General features: G+C 41.8%; 2 protein-coding genes across 3 annotated transcripts in view; one reads left to right on the forward strand and one right to left on the reverse strand.

Annotated features, from left to right (window-relative positions):
• The window catches only part of TFB1M (transcription factor B1, mitochondrial), a 46,222-nt gene that overhangs the window by 5,048 nt on the left and 14,467 nt on the right, over positions 1-26,707 (reverse strand). For both annotated transcript variants that reach the window (XM_081294661.1, XM_081294662.1), the window contains exons 3-5: positions 24,817-24,925; positions 23,315-23,466; positions 15,140-15,259 (exon numbers count right to left, since the gene is read on the reverse strand). In XM_081294661.1, coding sequence (XP_081150787.1) covers positions 15,140-15,259; positions 23,315-23,466; positions 24,817-24,925 — 381 coding nt within the window. The remainder of the gene's footprint in view (positions 1-15,139; positions 15,260-23,314; positions 23,467-24,816; positions 24,926-26,707) is intronic.
• CLDN20 (claudin 20) lies at positions 6,027-12,565 on the forward strand. Its single transcript, XM_081296493.1, has 3 exons — positions 6,027-7,247; positions 8,449-9,945; positions 10,767-12,565. The coding sequence occupies exon 2, from the start codon at positions 8,543-8,545 to the stop codon at positions 9,200-9,202; it is 660 nt and encodes a 219-aa protein (XP_081152619.1). The 5' UTR covers positions 6,027-7,247; positions 8,449-8,542; the 3' UTR covers positions 9,203-9,945; positions 10,767-12,565.

The raw sequence follows: 26,707 nt of genomic DNA on the forward strand, positions 1-26,707 counted from the left end.
TGGGCCAGCATATCTAAGGCATGATTGGTTATCAGCTCAGAGCAGCTACTTTGCATTCAAAAGGGACAAGGGTCAAGAAGCTGTTAAACCTCAAATCTTGGATATTACAATTCAGATCCCTAATCAGTGCTATATAAGGGATAATGTGCATCCTGGCTCCTGATGACGACGTGCCCAAGAGCTCAATTACACCACATGAACACACACAGTCCACTGTCTGGAAAAGAGGGCCTCCATTCAACACTCCCTATGGTCCTTGTCCCAAACCCAAATTAAGGACAGAATTTCAATTATAAAACCTTAAAACTTTAACAGCAGTCCAGGTATTTCAAACCAACATATTCAACAAAGATAGACTGTCAGTACACGAACAGCTTTCTTTAAGGTTTATAATTTGTGTTACTGTAACAAGATTAATTTCTGTAGACCATCCCACACTTTTTTTTTCCTCCTATAGATCTTTACAACTGTTAAAAAGAACAGATTTCAGCAGTAACATAGTATTTCCTATCAGAGCATGAGAGGCTGGGAAGAACCAGGCCTGGAGATGACAGTAGGCTTAGACCACAATGACAACATCAAGAATTGCCTGGGGGGAGGATAGTGGAAACTTCTAGAGTGTGGATTCTGTATGTAAATGTATGTGACTTATCCCTGCAGTCCTAGTAACAAATCAGCGCCTCTGTCTAAGAGATGTGAAGATTCATAGAGATGAACACTTCATCCTAAAGAATGCAGAGAAGAATAAAAACTAACAGTTTAGAATTTCAGTTCTATTTAACCTGGAGTTCCTGGATGACCATGTGGAAAACACCTTCCTAAAGCCAAGACTTTTCTCACAGACCTGACCTTGGTGACCACGGCACTGGAGGCCCTGTGTCAGCTGTCCTGCATGTGCTCCCACTGTGGTCAGCAGGTGTGGCAGGAACTGCTTGACTCTCCTTGGGGCTCCCTGCAGGGCACAGTGGACAAGCACCCAGGTCTGGACCCCAGCTCTGCAGATCCAGAAAAACTCCAGCACCTCAGGACTGATCAGTCCTTGAAGATGGTTTCAATGTGAATAAACTCACAAAAGATTAAGAAATGCTGCTGCTATTAACATTAGTATTGATAATATGGATGTCAATATATGAATTCAAAATGAGCCCAAAACGATAAGAGACCACCTCGAGGTGCCCAGCCAGTACATCCTTCCTGTCAAACTCCCCATAACTGCAAGCTCTGGGGTTACTAAGGTCACACAGTGCGGTGGAATCAGAGCAAGAGCACTGGAGTGGACAGCTGTAATGGCCCTGTGTGCCCCTAGGGCTGGGCACTGAGTTCTCTCGGGGGTGTGCTCCAGGCAGCCAGACCACCTCCTCTTTTGTGGAAGCTTTTCATCTTTACATTTTCCATATATATATATATATATATATTTTTTTTTTTGCAATGCTGGGTTGAACTCCATACCTTACACATGCTAGGCAAGTGCTCCCCACTGAGCTACACCCCCAGACTTTCACATGGGTTAATGCTGTCCCCTGCTCTTCCTAACATGTAAAACATTCTGGGTTTTCTTTCCTTTTTCTTTTTGCTTTGTTTTGTGTGTTTTAAGGTAAACTGGATCCCATCCTTTACATATTTATCTCACTGGCTGAACTCACGAAGTCTGGTGGGAGGGAGCTCACTGCCTCCTTTGGTATCACCAGAGTTATAAAAAGTAAGAGGAATGATTCAGAATAATTAATTCTCGAATCTGGTAAAATCCAAAGTCCACATGAACTCACCTGAAGACCTTGCAGTGGGGTCAGGGCTGAGATGCTGGGGAGAAGAGAGCAGGCCCTAGGGGGGCAGTCGGAAGTGGGGGGAGGAAGAGGCCAGGGAGCAGCAGTACTGGCATAGACAGGCTCCTCAGCCCAGTCTCAGATACACCAATGAGGACGGTTAGAAACAACCAGCTCTTCAAATAATGTACAAAGGAAATATGCTATGGGAAGAGCACAAAAAATGCATATCCACGCCATTTTGAGACTGAAAAAAACAAGCTTATCATGCAGCTTCACTATAAAATGCATGGACAATATTCTAACATGAGTTAATGAAGACACAGAACATGAATTCTCAAGATTCTTCCTCAGGAAGACAGAAAAACGAGTCACAAATGTAAAAATGACAAATAACAGACCAAACGAAAATGCAGCTGTAGACAGAAGCACACACCTGCTCTGCTAGGAAAATCCACAGCAGCAGGACAACGTCAAGGAATCAACATCAACACACCAAAGAACGTTCCTCTTCATTTACAGCAAAGTCCTCACTACTGACAGTGAAGCCACAAACTACCAATTTTAAAAGTTAGTGAAGTTTTCAGCTCAGTCTATAACATTATTTTTAAACTAAAATGGCCGTAAAGATGGAAGAAAATGGCAGACTGATGTGTTCAGAACCAATGCTGTTTATTTCCTAAGATTGGTCAGAAGAAAACCATCATTTTAAGATCAAATCAATTACATTAAATTTGTGAGACTAGAATAGGTAAGTAGCTTATCTTTGAATTATTTTCAACATTGCATAGAAAGCTAATAAGAAAAAATGCTATTTTTTAAAAATGTAAAACCCAACTTTGCCTGAGAATTAAGTGGGCAGAACTGGAAAAACACACAATGGGGTGCCATCCCAGATCAAGGGGAACCCCAGGCCTAGAAGATGAGCATGTGGGACAGAGGGCCGCCCACCGAGGACACCTCAGCTGCCCCCTAGTGGACCAATACTGCCTCTGGGGAAAGAGTCTCTGTCAATTCCATTCACCAAGCTCTGGCAGCCCAGGGACATCCCCAAAGCCAGCCTATTGCCAGCCCATCCCCAGCCCCTCCGTAGCCGAGAATGGCCCTTCGATAATTTTGTTTCAAAAATGTAGAATATCATATAGACTGGAAACAAAGATGACGACATGTTTTTCAACAGGCCGAAGATGACCTTGACTGTATCAGGCGTACTCAACTGTATTTCCTGAGCTTATGAACAACCTGTTCAGTAGTCCTACTACCACTGACTTCCATGTCCTTTCTTCCAATACAAGAGCCTCCCAGAGTCCTTGCCTCCAACCTGGGCCTCTTAAACACACTCTCCATACCTCATCAAAGTGCTTGCATAACCACCAGACCCACCAGAGCTAACACTTCCAGTTTCTAGTGGCATTCAAAGTCCTCATTAGAAGAAATGCCAGCCAAGTGTTTCCCTTTTCCTCAGGGACCCTTAGGCTTCTCTTCTGAGAGATAATACCCTTGTCACCCTCTCACAGGCTGCTCCTGGGATCAGGCGATAGATGGTGAAAGGGAAATGAAAATAAACTGTTAGGTTCTGCACAGAGGCACAGCACTATTTTCATAAAGTGCTCAGATAATGACCGATGCTTTCAAAAAGAAAAGCCAGTCTGAAGACCCAGGTTAGCATCACTAGGCAACACATTACGGGGATTGCATACAACTTTTTAAAATAGAAACAGAAATGAAAACATTGTAAAGAAGCAAACAGATGGACTGCCTGACTCACAGGTGAGAACAAGCATTTTATGTGAAGCGATTTCAGAGTTAATGTGTCTCCATGACCTGTAAAGACTACCCTAGAAAGAAATGGTCAGCAAATGAGAGCTGGACATGTGCTGTCCTTAAAGGAGGAGGGCAGTGCTCTGCTCACACTATTGAGATTGGGCCTCAATCTCATTCCTGCAACTTATCATTTTGGGCCTCAGTCAATTACTTCTCTGTATACTGGTTTTCTTATCTGTAAAATACAGATTCCTTTTACCTCAGAGGTTTGTCTGAGAACTAAATACTAGAGTGTCTTAAACAGCACCCAGGATCTAGGTAGTAGTTCATAAAAGACAGGTATTATTATCAGCCAAAGCAAAATAAAGACTTGCAAAATTACTTAAAATTCTAATCTTCAGAAAGGATAAAATTATATTTTAAATCATTCAAGAGTAACCCACAGTTTAATTACTGATAATTCAAAGCAGCTCCTGAATTTTTTCAAACCCCTCCCTGATTCTAGGCCCTGCTCCCGGCACAGGGGACCTGGCGATAGACAGGACAGACAGGAGGCCTTGCCCTGGGAGCTTTGCAGTGCAGGGGTCCTGAGTGGAGCTCCCCGGCCCCTGGTACTGGCGACTGAACCCAGGGGATCCACTCCTGAGCTATAGCCCCAGCTCCTTTGGTTTTGAGACAGGGCCCTGCTAATTGTCCAGGCTGGCCTCAATTTGTGATCCTCCTGCCTCAGTCTCCTGAGCTGCTGGGATGACGGGCGTGTGCCATCACACCTAACTTTTTGCAGAGGGGTCCTAAGCCACAGTAGAGTGTTAGAGGGGACCAGAGGCAGAAGGACTCTTGAATATTTTTAAATTAGAAACAAAACAATTTGTTGACTGATTACTGAGTAGATGCTGCATATGGAATCAAGGATGACTTCAAGACGTGGGGCCTGCCGAGTGGAGGAAGGACCTGGCACTAACAGATGCAGACAGAGCAGGGTTGGAGGCTGGTAGTTCAGTTTTGTGCCACAAGAGGTCTGCAGTGTCTATCAGTGAAGTGGATCGGCAGATGGAAGCGCGACTTGGGAATCAAGGGAGAGGGTCAGGCCAGAGACCCAAAGATTTACCTAGAGAAGCCTCTGGACTTAGAAGACCTAATTCCACTTCGTGTCCACGTCAGCAGCAGACCCCAGTACCGCTGCCTCACGTTTCCACACACGCCTCCACACCGGAGCGTCCTCCTCTGGCTCAGGCTGGGAGGCCAGCCCTGGGCTTGTCACCAGTTACAGTCAGCCCAGGGCTCCGGGGGACCTGGTGGGGGCTCTCCTGCCACGGCAGGAACAGTAGCGCCGTGACTGTTAGTGCTGGCAATCAGCCCCCCTTCACCCGGTGCTCACACTCAGAACTGTTCACACCTTTCCAGGAAACAAAATAAGAAAGTCTACATACTAAAACAACACTGTGGCTAGAAGCCAAACCCACGGTCACTAGATTTCTGAAAGGAAAAGAGTGTCTTGCCAAATGCCCATCTGAGAAAAGATTAAAACAAAAACAAACAAAAAATCTGGAAAAATCTAGATACTGAAAATGTGTCTTGTTATTTTACTTATTTTTTAAAATATTTTTTTTAGTTGTTGATGGAACAATACCTTTATTTTATTTGCTTATTTTTATTTGTTGCCAGGGATCGAACTCAGTGCCTCATGCACTCGAGGCCAGGGTTCTACCATTGAGCTACAACCGGGCCTGTTGTTTGTTATTTTTATGTCTAAGTTAAAAATTATCTTCTTTCTTATAATGGCTATAAATTTCTACCTTGTAGAATTGAAATTACTAAGAATGCAAAAGGATAGCAGCAAAATATGTTGGTTTAGACATTCACAGTTCAGAGCCTCAACTCTTCCATGGTTTTACTTGATATGTTTCATCACAAAACTTTCCCAAGTCTCTAACTTACAGACACTCCTGTAGTCTTTCTTAGGGGAGGGAATTAAAGAAAATGGGGCACTGCAGAAAACAAACACACCTGATCAGACTGCAGCCAACAGCTGTTGCTGGTTTTTTCTTTTATTAATTTTTTTTTAAACTTTCTTCTGAGTGGTCATTCTGAAAATTAGCAGTTTTGTGAATCTTTGTTTCTGACAATAAGCAGCAGATAATACAGCAATCTCAACTACCATCTGCAAAGCACAATCCAGCTAAAAATACTCCATTAAATACTTTAATTTCTGAGGACATAAAATAATAAACTGTTTTTCCAACACAGACAAAAATTCCAAAATAAATTATAACTATGTGACTACCACATAATATTAAAAGAAAAAGGCCCTTTTTTTGGTGGGTACCCAAATAATTCCTCTTCTGTATGCAGCAACACAAAAGCATTTTAGCTTTCAGGTTCTGACAAATAGTGTTGAAATAACTCCCTCCCTTCCCCGCCTCTCCTTTCTTAATTCTCCCACAGTCCAAAAAATGAGATGGAGAACCTGGTATTTATCTTCCAGCAACATCAGCACATTTCACACGAACTCTGATTTCCATGTGGTTCTTTATTTGCTATTTTCAAGTTAACTTGGAGCTTTACGAAAAATACTCACTCGCAGAAACAAGTCTCACATATGTGGTTTCTCTTCATCAGACCTGCCTAGAGCTAATTTGAAGGCAACTGGCAGAGGGGAATTAAACCCCTGAAGGCTACCAACAAAAGGTATGGAAAATGAGAAGTTTCTAGAATGTTCAGAGACTGTCAGGTATTTAATTTGAATTACAAGCTATAAATCTGTTTTTAAGTATCATTTTTAATATGAATAAATGTTGCTGGAAAACTGACTTTCCATTTTTATGAAACCTACTAGAAACTTTCTTGTAATGAACAGGTCACGAACCGAATATACGTAGGCTGTGTCTGTGTGTGATCAGTGTTCTCTATAGACTGTTTGTACATGCCGCCCTTTTGCTTGTGATTATAGTCACAGTATTTTGCTACCACAGCCACTGCAACAAAGTATGTCTTTATTCTCTACAGGACAGATTTGGGAGCATAGGCCACGAACCTTTTTATGCTTAAAGCCAAAGAGAGGGGGAAAAAAATCTCAGCAATACAGTCTAAATGCCAGTAATTGGGCATACAAGGAACAGAACAGTGACCTTCATTTTGGTCAGGGTTTGGTTCTAGCTGGTTAGCTCAACACAGATTGATCAATGTGTAAAGGTTATCTGACCCAAGAATGGAAGAAGCAAGCAAGCAGATCTCAGGGACCCTCCTCGGCCATTTCACCACTGGAGAATCCCCAGGCTGAACATGGTCTGGGAAAGCAATAATTTAGCAAGTTAGCCAGGCTCTGAAATGCTAAAATCCAAACTTGAAAACAGTTATTATAAAACTGCAAATATGTGCTTAGTTTTTCTCTAGAATGTTAACTTTTCTTCTATTTTGGTCTTAGTTAAGGAAAGAAATTTGGAAAACAGAAAAAAAAAAAATGAAATGACTAATAGCAGGCAAATCCTAAACACATGTTTAGAGATAAGTCTGACTTCAGGATTTACAATCCAACCGAAATCCTCTTCTAAAATTACAGGATTTGTATTTCAAGATTATGTACAAAAATAGAACGACTCAATCCAGGCCGACTTAACATCTTGGAGAACTGATGTTTATAATCACAGAAAGTCGGGGCTCTCACGTGGGTGGGGCCTAGCACTGACTTCAGACACCTCACAGCCAGACCCAGGCTTCCTGGTGAGTCACGTGAGGCGGGGCCACTTGTCCCTTTAGGACCCTATGGGGTCCTTCTGTTTCTGTCCTAGTGGGAAAGGGAATGGGCGAGACAGTTAATGGTGGTTTTTGTCCCCAGATATGGCATTTTCCCACTTTCCGTGGGGAACCCCACAAAAGGAGTTTCACAGAAGAACGTCCTGTGGTAAAGGGGAGGAGAGGTGCGGGATGAGCGGCAGGGGAAGCGCCAGGTGGGAAGACCGCATGGCCTGGGGGGTTTTCTGGCTGAACACCCCAGTGGCATCAAATAATGATGCTCAAGATTACAGCTGAGTACTTTCTGTGATTCTACTATTCTAAGCCCTTAAAATCTATCAATGTATTTAATCCTTTGACATAGGTACTATGATTCTCCCCATTTTCTAGAAGAGGATACTGAGGTTCAGAGAAGTGATCTGGGCTGTTTGGATTCAAAAACCCAGACTGCCTTTGGTGAAGTATCTATGAATCACAACAGAGCCCCTGTAGCATATTATTCAAAATTAATTCTTAAAGACATTTATAAATAATAATAAATAAAAAGCTAGTACTGCACTATTTCAGGAACCTTACATTTCTCTCAAAGACAGTAAGTACAGCCAGATGGATAGTCCCAACTAGAAGGCTCTCACGTTCTCATAAGCAAAACTCTGGCTTGCCTGATCCGGTTTCTGGTTCCAGGGACCTGAGGAGAGCAAGCACCAGTCCAGTAAGGACTGTGCAATGGACAGGAGCCAGAATAAGGGAGCACTGGGCCGGGACCCTGACCCCCCACTGCTTTCCTTTCCACCTTAAATTCTGAAAACTTCTCTAGTATATATTCATAAGTCATGTTAAAGAAGTTTATTTCCTTATTATCTATATCATTCTTTTAAAAAGTCCATCATAGCCAACGTCCAAGACCTGGCGACTGCAGAGAGCAGGAATCTGAAGTGCCTGAGCTTCCTCACACAGGCATCTTCAGCACACTCTGGGTTCCCAGGAGCAGACAGCACTCAGCAGCACCTCAGCCTTGCTGGCCTGCGGCAAGCATCCCTCCTGGCTGCAGCCCCTGGTCCACCGGGGTGGGCGCTCGCGCGGGGCATGCGGTGCTGTGCCACTCGGACACCTCTGGCTCCTGCTCCAAAGGGAAGCTTCTTGTTCACTGACTCTTTCTTCCCCTCACCCTGCCTGTCTTCTTTCCCAGCTCTGGTTCTCTGGTTCTCCACTGCCCAATTCTGACACAGCACCATCAGAACTAAGCATCAGCTCTCCAGGGGGACAGACACAGGAGCGACATCATGGCCTCGGCGGGCCTCCAGCTCCTAGCTTTCATCCTGGCCCTATCTGGGGTCTCTGGAGTGCTCACGGCCACTCTGCTGCCCAACTGGAAGGTGAAGGTGGACGCGGGCACCACCATCGTGACGGCCATCCTGCAGCTGCAGGGGCTGTGGATGGACTGCACGTGGTACAGCACGGGGATGTTCAGCTGCACCCTGAAGCACTCCCTCCTGTCCCTCCCCACCCACGTGCAGGCCGCCAGGGCCACCATGGTCGTGGCCTGTGTTCTGTCTGCCTTCGGGATCTGTACTTCCACTGTAGGAATGAAATGCACGCACTTAGGAAGGGACAGAGAGACCAAGAGCCACGCGGCCTTTGCCGGAGGGGTCTGCCTTGTGTCTGCGGGGGTCTCTGGTTTGATACCAACGGTGTGGTACACGAAGAACATCATAGCCAACTTCCGGGATCTGGCGGTTCCCGAGGGCAACAAACACGAACCTGGAGGGGCTCTCTACATTGCATTCATTTCAGCGATGCTGCTCTTTATTTCTGGCATTATTTTCTGCAGTTCTTATATAAGAAAGAACCCTGAGGCGTGGCCCTCCCGGCCCAGGCAGGAGCCCTCCTCTCCCACACAGCCGGAGAACAATCCAGCCTACAGCCTGAAGGACTATGTGTAGAGAGCTGTGCCGCACACTCGCAGCAAGGCTTCTGGCGCCTGCTAGGGCTGCACTGTAGACACAAACACATCAGACACGTGCTTACCCTTCTCTACAAAAAGTGAGAGATGCCTAAAAACTACAAGTAGTTTAAAGTGCCAACTAACTAGCACACACAATTATATCTGTCTCCAGATTTCTTTATTTTTTTTTGATCATTGTTTTCATGTTTTATTTAAGGGTTTATAATTAGAATCGATTCTGACTGCATTAAGTAAGGCAATTAACCGACAGTGTGGTTTTTTTTAAAGATGACTTACTGACACCTCTTCTAAACTGGATTCTACAAAAGAACTTAACTGCCAGGTCTAAAAAGCACCTTCCATGGTGTTAAGACTATCTCCTTAGGCAATGCTTGAGGAACCTGCTTGTTTTAAAGCCCCAGGGGTGAAGGGGCCTCTGGGAAGAAGAGCTGCCCAAACTGCCCAGGGCCAGCCTGCCCTCCACCCTGGCACCCGGTCTGACCACAGCACAGCACAGCACACAGCAGGTGAGCAGGATGAAGGGAGCTGGCAAGCACTGCCACAGCGAAGACGCACGGGCCCTGGGCTTGCAGAGCATGAAGTCCAAGTCAAGTGACAGTCTGTCTTAAAATGCTGAGGAACTCTCTTCTGCTTCTAGCAAAAGGATCCTCAGATTAACTTCATTTTTCCTACAACAACTGAGACTCGCCCCGCCCCATTTAATCTACTACCATTTGAACGGTAAGTTATTCCAGGTTGTCATTTTTCCTTCAAATTTGATTCAGGTTAACAAAAGTTATCTTATAAATGTGCAGTTTCAATTAGTTAATGGATGTGAAAAAAGTTGAAACATAACGACTGCTTTTAAAATACGGGTTAAATTAGTTTATGATATGTAATTTAAAACTTTTAATAAGAAAATATCAACTGGATTTTTCATAGTTGCAAGGACAGCACTGCATGCTGTCATTTCTAACAATTCAGTTGTTAATCTATGCCACTAATTGTTCATAATACAATGGGAAAAATTAAAAAATGACTTTCTTTGTATACTGATAACTCAGGAAGTGGGAAGATGTTTTATGTCAATAAATAATTTTCATGTGTGCATACAGAAATAGAGACTAAAAGACTATACTTGTTCTACTTGGAACATCATCATTTTCCTCTGCAAAGGAGATTCCATTAGCTATTAATGGAACAGCAAAAATGAAAAGGTACTATTCATATAAGAACTAAGAAGGGAATCATTTCAGCAGAAGTTCAAATAATTGTTTAAAATACTTCTTTTTTGGAACCCTCCCTGACATAATCAGTTGGCATGTGGTGCTAACAAGGTCTATATTCGAGTGGTCAATATGTTATTTCCTAAACAAAACAAAATGTCATATTAAAAAGAACTGACCAAAAAAACGTTCTAAGACTGCACTGCCACCTATGTGATTGTCTCACCTTGCTTAATGTGTCTGTGTTGATACGGTCTACACAGCCTATTAGAGTCCACTTCATGTATACTGAGGTAATTCTGTACCTGCTTCAAAGGTCACCTGTATTCCCATCAGGAATGCTTCTCCCCACCTGTGCCTTGGCATGATTCAGACTCTCGGAGAGATGGCACTTCAGACAAGGTGAAGGCCAGATTCCTGTGCACTGCAAGTGGCCATGAGGAAGGATGACGCCACGGCCATCCCCAGCTGGGTGCGTCCCTGTGCTGCGTTCTTCCCTCTCTCCAGGACCCACTGGCTCACAGCGATCTTCACCCTGCCTCCATCTCTGCCTCAGAAATTGTCGTTTAAACGAGTTATGAGTTTACACAACAGCGTCTCCAACCAGAATGGGAGTCGAGGTACTGTTTCCACGTCTGTGTTCTCAGTGAGGTGCCACTCCCAGTGCCACATGCCAGTCCTGTCCTACATCTCTGCATACACTGGCTGGTTTGCCTCCTAACACTACCAGCTTACAGGAACTGAGGCTGGAAGAGCTTAGGTCAGTTACCTGACCTGCCCAAGGCCACCAGCTGATAAAAAGGGACATGGACTCAGCCCAAGGGACCAGACTCCAGAGTTAAATGCCTGGGTGTGAACCCTAAAAGCTACACAGTGCCCACACCCGAGTCTCAGTCTCCTGTGAAAATGGGGATGGAGACAGCCCCTGCACACAGAGCTGGCTGAGCACAGATGCAGTACAGCGAACGCCGCCTGACAGCGGATTTCAGTGGGACAAATTAGACAGTGCCTGGAAACATTCTGGGCTCTCACAACTGAGGTGCTGCTACTGGACTCCAGTGGGAAGAGACCAGGGAGGCTACCAAATAGCCTACAGTGCAGAGGACAAACCCTGTGACACAGAATTATCTAGCTCCAAATGCAGGCAGTTCTGAGGTTGAAAAACTTTGGTCTAATATATTGAAGATATTTAAATATGTATTTTTTCTTTGACTAAAAAGTTACCAAAATAAAAGGTAAAATGGTGAAAATACCCCCCCCCCCGAATACCACGCTAGGTTTTACCTGTGGAACGCGTATGCATGTATATATGTATGTATGTATGCAGTTTGTCCTGAAGGGTTCTTATGCTGAAGCTTGGTCTCCAGGGAGGTGGTGCACCTTTAAAGGTGGAGCCTAGTGGAAAGTAATTAAGTCTTGGGGGTTCCTCCCTTACGAATAAATTAACGCTGGTCTCACAGAGTGGGTTAGTTCTCACGAGAGTGACGTAGTAGAGAGTGAGACCACCCTACACGCTCGCCTCCTCTACACAAAGTTAAATGATAAACACTGAAATTATGCCAGGAGAACTGGGAAGACCATTAGGATGGTGTGAGAGAAACGTAGGTGATGTCAGAGTTGGTGACAACCGATCAACCATGAGAGTAAAGTAACTGGCGGTGGAGTGGCACTTAAAATGACCTCTAATCTAGGCTTGCGTGACCTGGGCACATGAAGAGGTCATGAGTCAGTGCTATGGTTTGGCTCCTGGATACTCCTCTAAGGTCCAGGTGTGAGGGTTTGGTCCCTGGGGGCTGCTATCAGGAGGCGGTGGAACTTCAGGAGGGGGGACATGGGAGGTGCAGCTTAGGACACTGGTTTGGTCTGCCATGTGCACCTGCTATGATGTGTTGCCTCCTCAGAGTCTCAAAGTAACGCCATCCTTGGTCTTCAACTGGAAAACTGTGAGCCGAAACAAACCTTTGCTCTTCAAAAAGTTGATTATTTCAAATATTTCATGAATTTCATGCAGTGATGGAAGATGGATTAATATAGTCAGCATACTGACTATGAGGAGGAGGAGGAGGAGGCCGGGACAAACAGAGGTGATTTCAGTGTCTGACATGACAGTGCTTCCTCATGATGTCTCCTTCATCACTGTGTCGGTAGCTCTACGCAGTATATACTGTATACTCAGCAGACACTAACTTCATTTTCTTTTTTTCCCCTTTCCCCAATCATCTCATTTATATATAGAGAAATATTATATGAAAAAGATAAATTATAAGGTTATCTCAACAGATACAGGCAGAGCACTTGGTACAATTCAGTATCTACTCTTAAGGATTTATTTTTAAGGATTTAAATCATAGCCCATAAGTCTCCAAAACACTGTTGCGTACATTGTGATTATCTCTTAAGAAATTTTGCTTTCATCTCATTTCATTTTATACATATAGAGCCACCTGCTTTCAAAAAGAATTTGAGGCAACTTAATAAAACTGCAGCATGATAAATATAAAACACTGAGAAAAGACTCAAGTTACAAAGAAAGAGAAAAAATGATCTGAAATAATCCTGGTTGAAGCATGCTAAAGTACTTAAATATAAAACTTAGTTTAAAATTTCTATATAACCTATGCAAACAAGGCCATGAAAGTTTCTTAGGGCACTGTCTGCTGGTAGGAACCTCCACAGGATACTGCCAGAGCCTGCCCAAGTTCTGTTCACTGGCTGGAGTACCATCCCCAGCTGCCCCCAGTGCTCACAGATCTGGAGCCACCTCTGCTCAGAGGGCACTGCACCCCCACTTGCAGCATGTGGCCCCCAGCCCAGGCCTAACTGCACAGGAGACAACTCTGGGGGGCAATCTGTGCTCAAGAGGGCTCCTCTCCCCCATGGGAGCAGTGAAGAATCATTTCAAAATCTGAATTCCGACCATTTATCATAATATATCTTATGTCCTCCTAGATAAGTGCTTTCCTAGATCACAAATGAATCCCCTGCATGTAATATTTACAACATAATGAAAAACATGTGAGAGAAGTTGCCGTATGTTTAATTTGAAACAAACAAAAAAACAAACAAGAATTCAGTAAAAAGAGAATCAAAGACATAGCTAGTTTTTCCCCCAAAATATAAATATTTTCTTGAGGGCTTAATCACAAAGGAAAGAAATTTTAAAAACAAACTATATACCTTACTAATAATTTCTAAACACCATAAAACATTTAGGTAACTAAGAGAAACTTTCCAACAAAATGTTCTACATCCATCCTGAAAAATCCTTGGTAAAATTTAGTCTGTCTAGGATTCTGGTTTATGATAATAACCATAACTACAAAAGCCTTTAAGCCAAGATTTTGGTTTCATCAAAGAATGGGTTTTAGGCCACTCAGAATGCTCGAGCACACACATGACAAGAAGACGGCCAAGTATTTGGTTACTGGACCCTTTCATCATAATGGCCACCTGCCGCAGGAGAGAAAGCCCCTGAGAGCACAAGGGTGGTGATCTGATGATACTCTTCCCCCTCTCGTCTTATTCTAGAATAAGTCCTCTACAGTGTCTTTGCAATCCTGAGGGCAGAGGTGGAGGTGGGATGGCTAGTGAGTCTCCTGAGTTTGATTCAGGGAAAGCTGATGCGTCTGCTTCAGAAGTGGAAGATGGACTAAATTCTTAGGCACCTGAAAGCTCAGCTAACTGTGGTGACGCCAAGAGGAAATGCAAAGGTGGCAGAAGAGCACATGGACACATCTGAGACCACACTCCAAGATCCACAAATCGTTTTAACACTAATGGCTGGAGCCCTTGTTCCAAATCAATAACCTGAACCTGCACCTAAATCTATAAAACACATACTGCACCAGGCAAGTGCTCTGCCACTGAGCCCTACCCCAGGCCCCATACACTTGTTATGCTATCTACTTTTATTTATGGAGCTCAAACTATGTAAAGACCACTCTACAAAAAATTTATATTTAAGAATTTTAGTTACCACCAAGATATTTCTACCCTTTATCAGACTGTGAACTTTCCGAAAGAAGCTCCGTATCTGATTTGTCTCTCGTCTCCTTACTGACGTACTGATGTTGCATCCCCAGCCCAGCTTCTTTCAAGCAGTAGGCACCCAATATACATACAGTGAAGAAATAAATACATTTTATACTACATGTCCTACAGTAATTCATTGAACAGTGGTTTTGCCAAAACAGACACTAGCTTTTTAATTACTGGCAAAGAAACTTTGTTTCTGTAATTAAAACTTACTCATATAACTAGCATGGAATAGTCAAAGCCTAAATTAACATTCAAATGATTTTCCATGGATGATTTATTGCAAATAACACTGCCAAAAACGTGTAAAAAAAAATCATGATGAATAAATAATGTCTGATGTAGCATTAGTTAAAATCTCTTCTCAGAAACCACAAACAACACTTGATTCCTTTTCCCAAGGACTGGGATGCCTCTGGGAGTAGGAGGGGTGATGAGATGATGAATACTAATAATCAGTCACCCTGTCTAAGGGAGAAAAAGATTAGTGTAAGAACTAACTATTTGTATATTTTTTGTGGTTTTTATTCAAGAGAAATAAACTATGCCATAGTTTGCTATAAATAAATATTAGATCCTAGAGACTATTTCCTATGACATACTACAGGGAAATAAAAATTATAATGAAGATCAAATTATGATATACTAAATTATGATCATAAGCAGAAACTCACCTCTGGCTTGGGGACAAAAGCCTGACCTGGAATCGTAAAGATGTGCTCCACGCTGCAGAGGTACTGGGCCATGATGGAAAGGCGGCTGCGCTGTTTGCTTCCTTTAGTGGCCGTGAGTCTCTACAGAAGAACAAAAAATGATTTTAGTGAATAATAAATCCAGTCTGACCAAAAAAAAAACCAAAAACCAGAGCTAACATCCCATCGTATCTGATGTTGGACTTCTGGAAGTAAATTATAAAAGCACGGCACGTAGCCAATAGGAGGAAGAGTTTCTTCCAACATCACCATCAACAGATGCACACCTCATTCATGTGATTATACCTTATACGGTCTGTGTCATGCGTAATGCACTAAAAAATCAGGGAATAAATCTTCCCTACCACTGACTGCTGGGGATTTTCAAGCCACTGTCACATTCTATAGAAGGTGGTCCAGCTTTATAGAACTAATAATTGATGATGAAGTTAGCAAGCATAATAAAAAAAAAAAAAAGATGCTCAAATACTAAATTTCCTGAATTATCCCAATATATGAATGAACATTTTGAAATACCCCAATACAAAAATGAACATTTTAACAGTGTGCTTTTCTTGTTAGAGAACTGACTATTCTTGACAAATAGTGTCTGCAAATAACTAATAATGTATTCTTTTAAGCACCTATTTTTATTTTGAAATGTATTAGTTATAATCAAATTAATTAATAAGTGCAATAAAATTTTAGTTAAAATTGCAGGATTAAAAAAAGAACTTTGATTTCCATGTACAAAAAAATTTGCATACATTTTTAAAAGTTAAATTCCATAAGGCCAAGAATGACCAAGACACTTCTGAAGAGTACCAGCAATGTTGATAGGGGGACTCACTCTACCAAGTGTGAAAATTATAGTAGTGTGCCGTAGGCACAAACCCAAGATTTGGAGAGCTGATAAGTGACAGATGTGATACAGAACTGCTAATGGGAAAAGGGATGGACCTTTCAACGGAGATATGGGTATAACTAGGTATCTACAGGAGGAAAAGGTATGACCCCTCCATAGTAGGGAAAATATCTTAAATATGCAAAAGCAGAAGCTCATTAAAATAAATGTCTGTAGACAAAAACACTATGAAGACAAATTTCAGACTGAGAGAAGGTATTTGCAGGACTAAAGGATCTGTGTTTGGAATGCAGAAGGAATGCCTGCATGACAAGCATTAATAATCCTAAGATAAACAACAGAAAATATGGTAAGACAGATCACAGGCGAGCAACCCTCAGGGGCTGAACCATGAACTGTGCTCAGCCACTTTACAGATCAAAACCACAATGAGATGTTGTTTCATATTCACGAAACGAACAAAACATTTTTAAAAGAGCCTGCCAGAACCTAGCATTGGCAAGTACATGGAACTACAGGAACGCTCGAGCATGCTAGCACGGGAACGGGAATCAGCACAGCACTCCGGAGCACAATCTGGCAACGTGTAGTAAAGTGGAAGTTAAACAAACCCTCATGACCCTTTAGTTGTGTCTCTGGAAATACACCTTAGAATGGTTTATGTGCTTGCACAAGATGTGTATATGAATGTTAATTGTAGTATTACTGCATTATTTAAAAAAAGCAGAAAAACATATAAGTCCATCAAGAGGTGAATGAATAAATTGTAGCACTTTTGTGAATGAAATAAGAAATAATAATTAAAATGAACGAGGGGTCATCAATGTAGGTTAAATCTCAAAACAGTAAAAAATTAAAGTGGCAGAAAATAAGTCTAGTGTGACATTTATATAAGAAGACACTGTTGTTTGCATTGGTGTCCTGAGCTGACCTGTTCTAACAGCCCGGTTTACTCTGCTGCTTCTAACGGTGGTGGGCCTGAGACCCACACAGTCTGGCTGGTTGGAGTTCTGCCTTAAGATCAGAAACTAGGCTCTGCATGAGATGCTGAGGAATCTTCTCATGAGCAAACCTGGAGATTCTGTCACATCTGTTTTGATAATCAGAATTCATCCCCATCTCACCCCATTTCTTAAATTTTAAATATCCAGTTCTTGTCTATATATAAGACAATTGAAATTACTGGGAAGCTGAGTTCAAGGGTTCAAGGTAAGTGATAAGTTGCTCTAAGATACAAGACAAAATCCTTCCTCATCAAAGTGTAAAACCAAGAAATGCATATATTCTCAAGAAAATATAAAAACAAATCACCATACAGAATTCAGTTAAAGAATAAGCTTCTGAATCAAATGACTGAAAACATTTCTAGTTCTCCATGAAGGAAAAAAAAATGTTTTACTACCAGAATAAAAGTGGAAAATGCAAAATGCATTATAATTAACATCCAACTCACACAATTCAAGGCAGACCTTTATAATAAAATCTAGTATGAACATAATCACAATATTAAAAAAATGAACCAAAATAAATGCCCACATTTTAAAAATTATTATTTTATTCTGGATTTCTTTCCCCCTCACAGCTAATATTTTACTTTATGTTTGAAAGGTATGCATCAAGTGAAGAATTCAAGAGAATTTTAAAATAACTTTAACTAAAAAAAGGAAAACTGTAAGGCATGAAAATTATTCTAATTTGATGTAAAAGCACATTTAAGTATATTATTTCACTTAGAAAACTAAGCACCCAGTGTAACCAGGAGGGGGTGTCTTAACCCACTGGTTAAGGGGGTGTCTTAACCCACTTGACCCATTCAATCTCTAGCAAATATCCCTGGGTGGTGGAGGTGAAAACATGTGAACCACAGATTTTAATTTGGAATAGAGCAGCACATATAACTGTCCCTAACTCATAAGGTAAAAATTCAAGTCACAGGCTGGAAAGCCCTGTAAAAGACTTCATTAAAAACTAGCCTAAGAGTTAAATGGCCAACCAACCATTTGAATATACAGCACCATCAAAATCCATTAGGAGTTACACGATTTTAACAACAAAAGGCCAGGAAGCCAAACCAGCTGAGTTTTTAAGTAAAAAGCAATTGCTAACCCTTGAGCTCTGAAAAGCACTCTGAGTATGAGAAAACAAGGGGTCAAAGACTTCCCAAAGACAGTGCTGCTTTTCCTCTTATTCATCTCAAACAATTTTAAGTACAAGTAGAAAAGTTGTGCTTACAGTTGAGAAGCCACACAGCCGCCCATCAGGGACAATGACAGCCACATAGTCAGTGGCAGGAGAGGCCCTCCTGCTAGGAATGTACCCATCAAGACAGTGTCTCCTGGGGATGAGAGACAACAGACAGGCTGATGCTGGTCCAGTTAGGAAAAACCTCAGGACCAGCCACATGGAGGAATTAAACCTTGTGACTTCATTAAGCCAGACTGAGCCTCCGTTTTTTCAACTACAAGGTGAGGTTAGATGAGGTCTGTTAAGGTCTCATTTAGTGTTACACAGTCTGATTCTATTTTATGAGCTATAATGTAATATTCTCTGTATATCGCCTCACGCGTACTGGCTGAATTCTTGTATTTCAATCCTATAGTCCTCGAGAAAGAAATAAGAGGATGGTGTACATTTCTGGTTTTTTATTTCACAAAGCCAAAGTCAATGTTAAAAAATGTTTTCTGTGGCTAAAATACAACACAATGTTGCTAGTGTCCCACTGAAACTTTCTCACAAAAGATGTGAAAATCACTGTACTTCTAATGCACTCCATAAATTGTACACTTGATAACAACTCTTCTCAAAATTATGCTCAAATTTAACTAAAATCAACCTTATTTGATAAAGAAAACTGATGGCCTTTGGTGACACGGAAGCAACACTTACTAACCATGGCTGACAATGAGTCACCTCTTAAGACTCTGCCCCTGCTCTTCCCTGGGAAAGAAATGGAGTGCAAGAATGAAATATCACAATAATCATGTCACCCGAGAGAAAAATAAACCCACCCACTGTGGAGTAATAGGAAACAGACTTGTTCTTTTTCCTGATGGCTGGCAGTCTCCCGGGGAGAGGGTGTCTTGTTATTCATCACATCTGAGTCTATACTCAGGAGATCACATGGTGGGTGAGGGGAGAGGAGCCTCCAGAAGGGGCTGGCTGGTCGGTCACCAGAAAGACCAACTGATGACTCATTACTTAAACCAGAGATGAAGGGGTTCCCTGAGTTCTGAGCCATTCTGACAAACCGTGGAAACTGATGAGGGGTCATAGGACCCCCAGCTTACAGCTGGCTGCTCAGAAGTTTTGGAGGCCCAGATTTGTGACTGGTATCTGATGCACTTGCAGAACTGAGCCCTAACCCTGTGGATCTGACAATAACTACAGGTGGAGAGTCTCAGAATTTAATTAAATCATAGGACACCCAGCTGGTGTTTGGAAACCTGGAATGCTTGGTGTGGGGAAAAAACACACACACATCTCATGTGAGAATGTTGTGAGTATAAACAGAGTGGTTTTTGTCAGAAATGGCAGTTCCAAAGGTTGAGAAAACAATGAAGGAAACTTCAAGCATAGGCCAGTTAAGACCAACAGAAGGTAAGATTCAGTAACAGGAAATGACAAGAACCGTGGGGAACACTGACATCATCTTTGAGTTCTCATGAACACAAATGGGTCCTACATGTTTGTGATAAAAGCCCCACAACTATTGAGAAGATTTTATTAACGAATACTACAAAGCCAAGTGTTCTGGGCCTTGGCTTACTGGCATTTGGGGATGATTAATGCTGGGCCAGTCCTTGCTGTGAGGGGCTTTCCTGGACCCTGAAGGATGTTTACCAGCATCTCTAAGCTCTGCCAACAGGGACCTGAAGCATCCTCTGGCTGTGACAACCAAAAATGTCTCTAGAGATTGCCAAATGTCCCCAAGAGGTAGGTGGGACAAAAGTTTCCCCACTAGGGATGATTATAAGAAGGGACATAGGTGGAGAGAGAGATGGATTTGAGAAATCAAATTCTTACGACACACTCAAATTATCTGAGAGAGAAGAATCTTAAGAATCAAACTCACGTAGTTACACAACCTACTCTCAAAGGAATTCTGATAATAAGTTTTGTTCCAAAGCTGAATAAAATACAGGAAATGTTTTTCACAAACTGAATAGACATTGCAGGTCTGTGATCTGAGGAAGGGGAGGAGGTAAGCCAAGACTGCTCCCTGGCTACCCGAGGCCCTGCCCTGCACACGCTGTGGCTCAGGCAGAGGAGGGCTGCACCTGGGGCCCAGTTACCTTTCACCTGGGGAGATAGGATGGAGGTCAGAGAGGCCTGGATGGGGAGAATCGATTGATTGATTAATTCATTCATTCTCATTCCTCCAGTCTCTGCTGTCTCTCTCTCTCACACAGAGTGAAAAAGAGGGGGTGAGGGGTGAGCCAGAGCTCCCATATGCTGAAGGTCCCCTCAAGTCTCAGGAGCCCTGATCTGCCTAAGGACTGCAGAAAGAACCCCGAGAGCTCACACAGGGCGAGGAATGGCTTGTGCTCCCCTCAGCTAAAGGCAGAGAGGTTCTGTCCCCAGCACCACACAAACAAAACAAAAAATAGTAATTTTAAATTTTAGGCATGAATAAAAATGCCACGGAAAACATGGCCACACTGAAGAGAGAAAGATATAAAAAGGCCCAAATGGAACTTTTGGAGATAAAAATACAATATTTTAAGTAAAAATTCCATTAAATAGAATCAAAGATGAATGCTGGAGCAGAGAGTGGTGAATGCGAAGAGGCAGTAACCAGAATTTTTATGCAAGACAAGACAAATTACTAAAATTTCTTTTCTTCATAACAAGTAACCAAATATTCCCAGAATGACTAATTCCTTTCTTCACTGCTGACTTTTTATCTGGCCACGAACACACACTAAGTTGTTGATTCTGAATATTATGATGCAGCCAAAGACCAGTTCTGCGCCATGTCACACCGCTCTGAACCTTCAAGTCTTACCTCACACTTCAACACTTGAAATGAGATTATGAGATTCTTTTCTCTTTGTTTCTCCCTCTCAACACTACTTTCGTATTCTTACAGGTCTCCTCAAGATGGTCCTGGGAAATTCACTACACTTCAAGATAAATTCCCTAAGGATTATAAGTGTATTAGATATACAAAGTTTTCTGGAAATGATCAGCATCTTTACAGTAATCATTTTTCCTTCCAGGGGTATGATACATTTTTTAAGTTAAATTTTGAGACTCAGTAAAGACTCATGGTTATTTTTTCAGATCTTGCTTTTCTTCTTAGGTTTTCAAAGTAATTTGTTATCTCCAATTAATATTTTGTTTACTTCTTATTTCAATAAAAATCTCTTTGGGGCTGGGGATGTGGCTCAAGCGGTAGCGCGCTCACCTGGCATGCGTGCGGCCCGGGTTCGATCCTCAGCACCACATACCAACAAAGATGTTGTGTCCGCCGAGAACTAAAAAATAAATATTAAAAATTCTCTCTCTCTCTCTCTCTCTCTCTCTCCTCTCTCACTCTCTCTTTAAAAAATAAAATAAAATAAAATAAAAAAATAAAAATCTCTTTGATTTGCTTTACTCTCTGATGGATTAAGTTATCTATCACTAATTCAGTCCTAAACTTTTGTGTAACTATTCTTTCAATAAGTGCAAAAATGATAGGTACTTGTTTATATGGCTAATGGGGTGAATTGGGATCCACATGTTATAAATAGTAAAATTATTTCTAATTCAACCTTACAAAAAATCAACCAAGTGGATAGAAATGTAAAGGAAACAAAAAGCTCCTAGAAGATAACACAAAGGTGTCTACACATTCTCTAGATATAAAAGGATTTCTTCAACAAAACACAAAAAGCACTGATTATAAACTTAAGAATTAAGAAAACCCAATCTTCAAAAGACATTGTAAAAAATACAATGACAAAACTCCATCCATCAGGAGAAATTTGCAACACATTTAATAATGTAAGAACTCCTCTGAATCAATAAGAAAAGATAAGCAGCCCAAAGAAAGGTGAGCAAGCAGCTCACAGAAGATCCTCAAGTAACCTAAAAGGCCAGGAAACATAAAATGGTGCTCAAATTAAAAAAAAAAAAAATTAACAGACCAAATAAAACACCACAACACACCATCATCCTCAGATTAAGAAAATGCACAGGTCTGTCAACACCAAGTATGGCAAGAAGTGGAACAAAATGAACTCTCTGCGGATGGCATTGCAACAGGTGTTCTCCTGAGCACCACCCAGCAGAGCAAAGACCTGCAGTTCCACTTTACAGCACATACCCCAGGGAAACCTTGCCCTTGTATGACAACGTTCACGACAGTTTTGTTTGTAATAAAAACACTGAAACTAATTTGGAGTCCCCCAAATACGAGAATGCACAAATTATGACAATCAAACAGTGGGAAGTATATTGGACTATGTAAATAAAATATAGCTAGTAGTAACATGAGTGAATCCTACAAATGATGTTCAGGATAAAATACACACACACACACACATACATGTATACGTGTGTGTGTGTGTGTGTGTGTGTGTGTATGTATGTGTGTGTATAATAAACTCAATTATAGAAAGCTCAAAAATGGCTCAAGATAAAGGCTATTACCTATATGGACAAGTCTATGTGATAAGACCATGGAAAGGAGTAATAAATCCAAACATGATAGCACTGGTTATCTAGGTGGTGGGAGTGGAGAAGAGAGGCAATCAGAGTGAGCCTACTCACAGTGTGCAGGCCCCCCTTAAACCTCTGCAGCTTGAAAGCTGCTCTTTCCAATCTGAGTGAAGGGGCCCTGCCTGCCTTGGGGATGCAAGCACAGCAGGCCAGCTGAGCTGGGGGTGGAGACAGTGCACGTGCTAGATAATGAGGGCTTCAACCCCTGCCCTTCTCAGCAACAAGCTGATGATGACATTCTTTTTCATCCTAAGAGTACAAAGGACAAATCTATGCTGTCACAGGCCAGTCTCCACATGTGAACACACAGGCAATATGTTCATCCTTCTCTGCTCGTGGCTGTGGCCCTCACGGCCCTGCATTTACCACCAGGCCTTCCTGGTGGACACACATCAGTCACACTCTCCCGGGAAGCTCCCAGCAGGTGTCAGTCATCCCATTACAGGTTTAATGTTTGGCTGGACCATTGTTGGGTTTTCCTGTGTATAATGGAGTATTAAGCTAGAATACACAGGTAAAAATGCATTATCGTTTGGGATTTTAATCATTTAATAACCAGAAAAAGTTAAGCCTTAGTTAATGCTTACCTCAGCCACTTCCTTTTGAAAAGTCAAAGTCATCTGAGTTCTGCCATAAGTAAAAGGACCATCTCTACAAGAAACGTTTTCAAGCCATTTGATAATCAGTGGTGTTGAAACACTAAAAGGCAGATTTCCAATTATATGTATATTGGGGGGATCTGTTTAACAAGGAAAAAAATAACTTGTAATAATTTCATCAATAAATTCTGAATACCATTTTAATTAAGAGTAAAATCAAACTGGATATTAATAGCATCAAACACAAGTATCTGAAAAGATAATGACTGAGTATTGTTTGGTCCATTGATTCTTCAACATTTTTTCACAAAGTACTCACACAGTACTTAATTAGTGCCAGTCAGGTAGTGACAGTGCTAGGAATCCTGACTTAGAAAATGTATAAAAAACGAGTTGAACATGATGAAGTTAAAGCACTTCTGGGGTGGCCAGGGGCTCAGATGCCCTGGAAGGCAATACAGGCTGGGTATAAAGATGAGTGCCAAAAATATTTGGGTGGGAAGTAAAGCCACAAAAGTGGAGCAATCCAGACAAATCTGTAGCAAGAAGACATGCTCAGAAAGAAAAACAGCAAAAACAACACATAAGAACTCAGTGGAAAGAAACCACCGGCAAAGAGTTGTTAGAGAAAGTTCACAAATGTCAAATAAAAAACAGGAGGGTATTGGAAGATGAGAGAGAGAGAGAGAGAGAGAGAGAGAGAGAGAGAGAGAGAGAGAGAGAAGGGAGGGAGGGAGGACACACAATGTGGACAACAGAAAAGGAGTGCAAGAGGATGCAGTCAGAATAGGTCTGAGGGTAGGAGATCACTGTGAGCCTAGCTGGAGCCTGTCCAGGGATGGGGCTGGGGGCAGGCAGGAGTCTCCAGGCAGTGCCCAAAGGTTTGTCAGAGGCTGGCACTGCAAACACAGACCACCCTGAAGGAGCCTGGCCCTGGGGAGGCCAGAGACATGGGCAGCTAGATAATGATGTGTTAAAAACCTCTTCCATTTGTTGTCAAAGGTTTTGATGAACAAGAAATATACTCTATCTGTATACTCTGGGGAGCTGGCATACAGCAGATACCCAGTGAACAGTCCATGAAAACAGAGTGCCCTGGTTAGAGTGTGAAAGAAAATGGAATAAAGTTAAAACCAAGGCTTGGGTGTGGCCTGCTTTACATTTCCTTTTTCACATTTAGAAAAAGTAATACTTTATAAGAGTTTATCCCATGTATATGGTATTGTAAAAATGACAAGTTTACTTGCACAGAATCTAAAACATTTGAAAATTTGAGACAAAGAAATTAGAACTAAGAAAAGGTGACTAGGTTTAAATTTTGGAAGAAAGAAGGAAAGTAAAAAAATGACAGTGCACATTATTTAATTCTGTTCAGATAGTCTAAAATATAAACATGTAATAGTGAACCCTTATAATAAAAGTATAATAAATACTTGTGATATAAATAATGACAAAAGAAAAATTTTAAAAAACATGCCCAAAGTACTTACCATCTTCCCAGTGTCTTTTAAGACTTTCTGGAAAAGCCTTTTCTATCTTAAAGGTCAACACATCTCCATGAACAATTCTCAGTTTTCCAGGCGCTGCATCAGAAAGCATCTAGTTTATAAGGTCAATAAAATGAGCTCACACACTCAGTACAACAGAACTACAACGTTTAAACCTGTGCATCATTACATCTGCTGGAAAAGCCAGAGACCCAGAGTGACCGTCCACAAACTGACAGAGTTTCTCTTCAACACAGGGGGGTTAGGGACAGTCACAGGTGACACAACAGCAGCTCAGGATTGCACACGTGGCACATGAGTGTACCTCTGGCCCTCAGAATGACTTCTACTTCTGTACAGAATTCAACATAAACTACACTCCTATCTCTTAGTCTTACAATCACAGACTAAGGACATGATAATGAAATTCTGAGAATTAGGAATAAGAAAAATAAGCTTGAATCCAACTAAATCTTTATAGTCTAGATACCTACACAGAATTCTACACATTACCTAGATCTTTACCTTAATCTATGGGTAGATTCAAGCTAAGTAGAAAGTCCCTAGTCAATACCACATCCCATTTGGCATTCTGAGACTACCCTCACCTAGCAGCCCTAGCCAGAACCTTTCTTGATTCACAGGCATTATCCACCTAATGAGCTGTCTTGGAATAATTGTCATATATATATATATATATATATATATTTTTTTTTTTCCATACTTGCTCTCTATCAGCCCCTTTCCAGCTTCCAGTCATTTGCTTTTTTCCCCTTTCCTTCAATTGTGTGTGTGTGTGTGTGTGTGTGTGTGTGTGTGTGTGGCGGGGAGTGTACCATGGACTGAACTCAGGGGCACTCAACCAGTTTTGTATTTTTTTTAGAGGTAGGGTCTCACTGAGTTGCTTATGCCTCACTTTGCTGAGGCTGGCTTTGAATTCAAAATTTTCCTGCCTCCACCTCCTGAGTGGCTGGGATTACAGGCGTGTGCCACCACGCCCAGCCTTCCATCAGTCTCTTTAAGCAAAAAAGAAAACCAACAACAAAACACAGCTTCCTTTGTAATAGAGCTCTCTGTCTTAATTTCATTCACTTTATAACCACACTCCCACAGTACATAATAAAAAGCTGGTACTTGGTTTGTAAAGGCCGTATGACTAAGCCAACTATAAATCTGTATTATGTGTCCCTAATACAAAACTTGATCCTCAGAAAACAGAAAGCATGCAGCTCCTAGCTTACAAAACTTAAAATGCCAGAGTGAACTTGCCAGATGAGACGTCACTCCAAACAGACTGCAAGGAAGAGGTGATCCTCTTCCTACAGCAAGTCTCAGCTCAGGGGGCTCAGAGAACCTTGGTCCAGCTCAGCTGCTGAAATTCTACAACCTGTGGAGGGCTACACAGGGATGTTCAGTCAACAAATCAACGGGGACTCTGTCCTTCTAGTTCCATAAGCTGACCTTCTCTCCTAATACCCTGTCCTCACCTATTTCAGGTAACTAACAGGAAGGACGAAGAGGTGTCAGAAGTCAGGCAGCAGCCCTCCACTGTGCCTTGCCTGTGACCCTGAAGGCACTTAAGATCAGAGTCCATGTGCTTAGTCTCCTTCCTCGGCAACAGCATGAGCGCCTTAAGGCAGCACTTCTTTCCTATCTACTTGAGCAGCACCTGCATTAGGTACTAATGCATACTGAATAAGGAATGAACACACGAATGATCAAACAGCATTCAGCTTCTTGGAAGCTGGCTCCCAAAACGTGGGGTCCAGAAACTTGCAAAGATTTACTTCACTAGTAAATGAGGTACAATTACATAAATAATATTTCAGAAATACATAGCTGAAATGCTTATATAGTCAAGAGAATAAACATTTTAAGTTTGGAATCTTCTAGT

Source organism: Spermophilus citellus (assembly GCF_964194105.1).
Source record: "Spermophilus citellus genome assembly, chromosome: 5".
NCBI lineage: Eukaryota > Metazoa > Chordata > Mammalia > Rodentia > Sciuridae > Spermophilus > Spermophilus citellus.

Coding starts and splice junctions, on each gene's coding strand:
- CLDN20 (XM_081296493.1), top strand. CDS start 8,543: ATGGCCTCGGCGGGCCTCCAGCTCCTAGCTTTCATCCTGGCCCTATCT.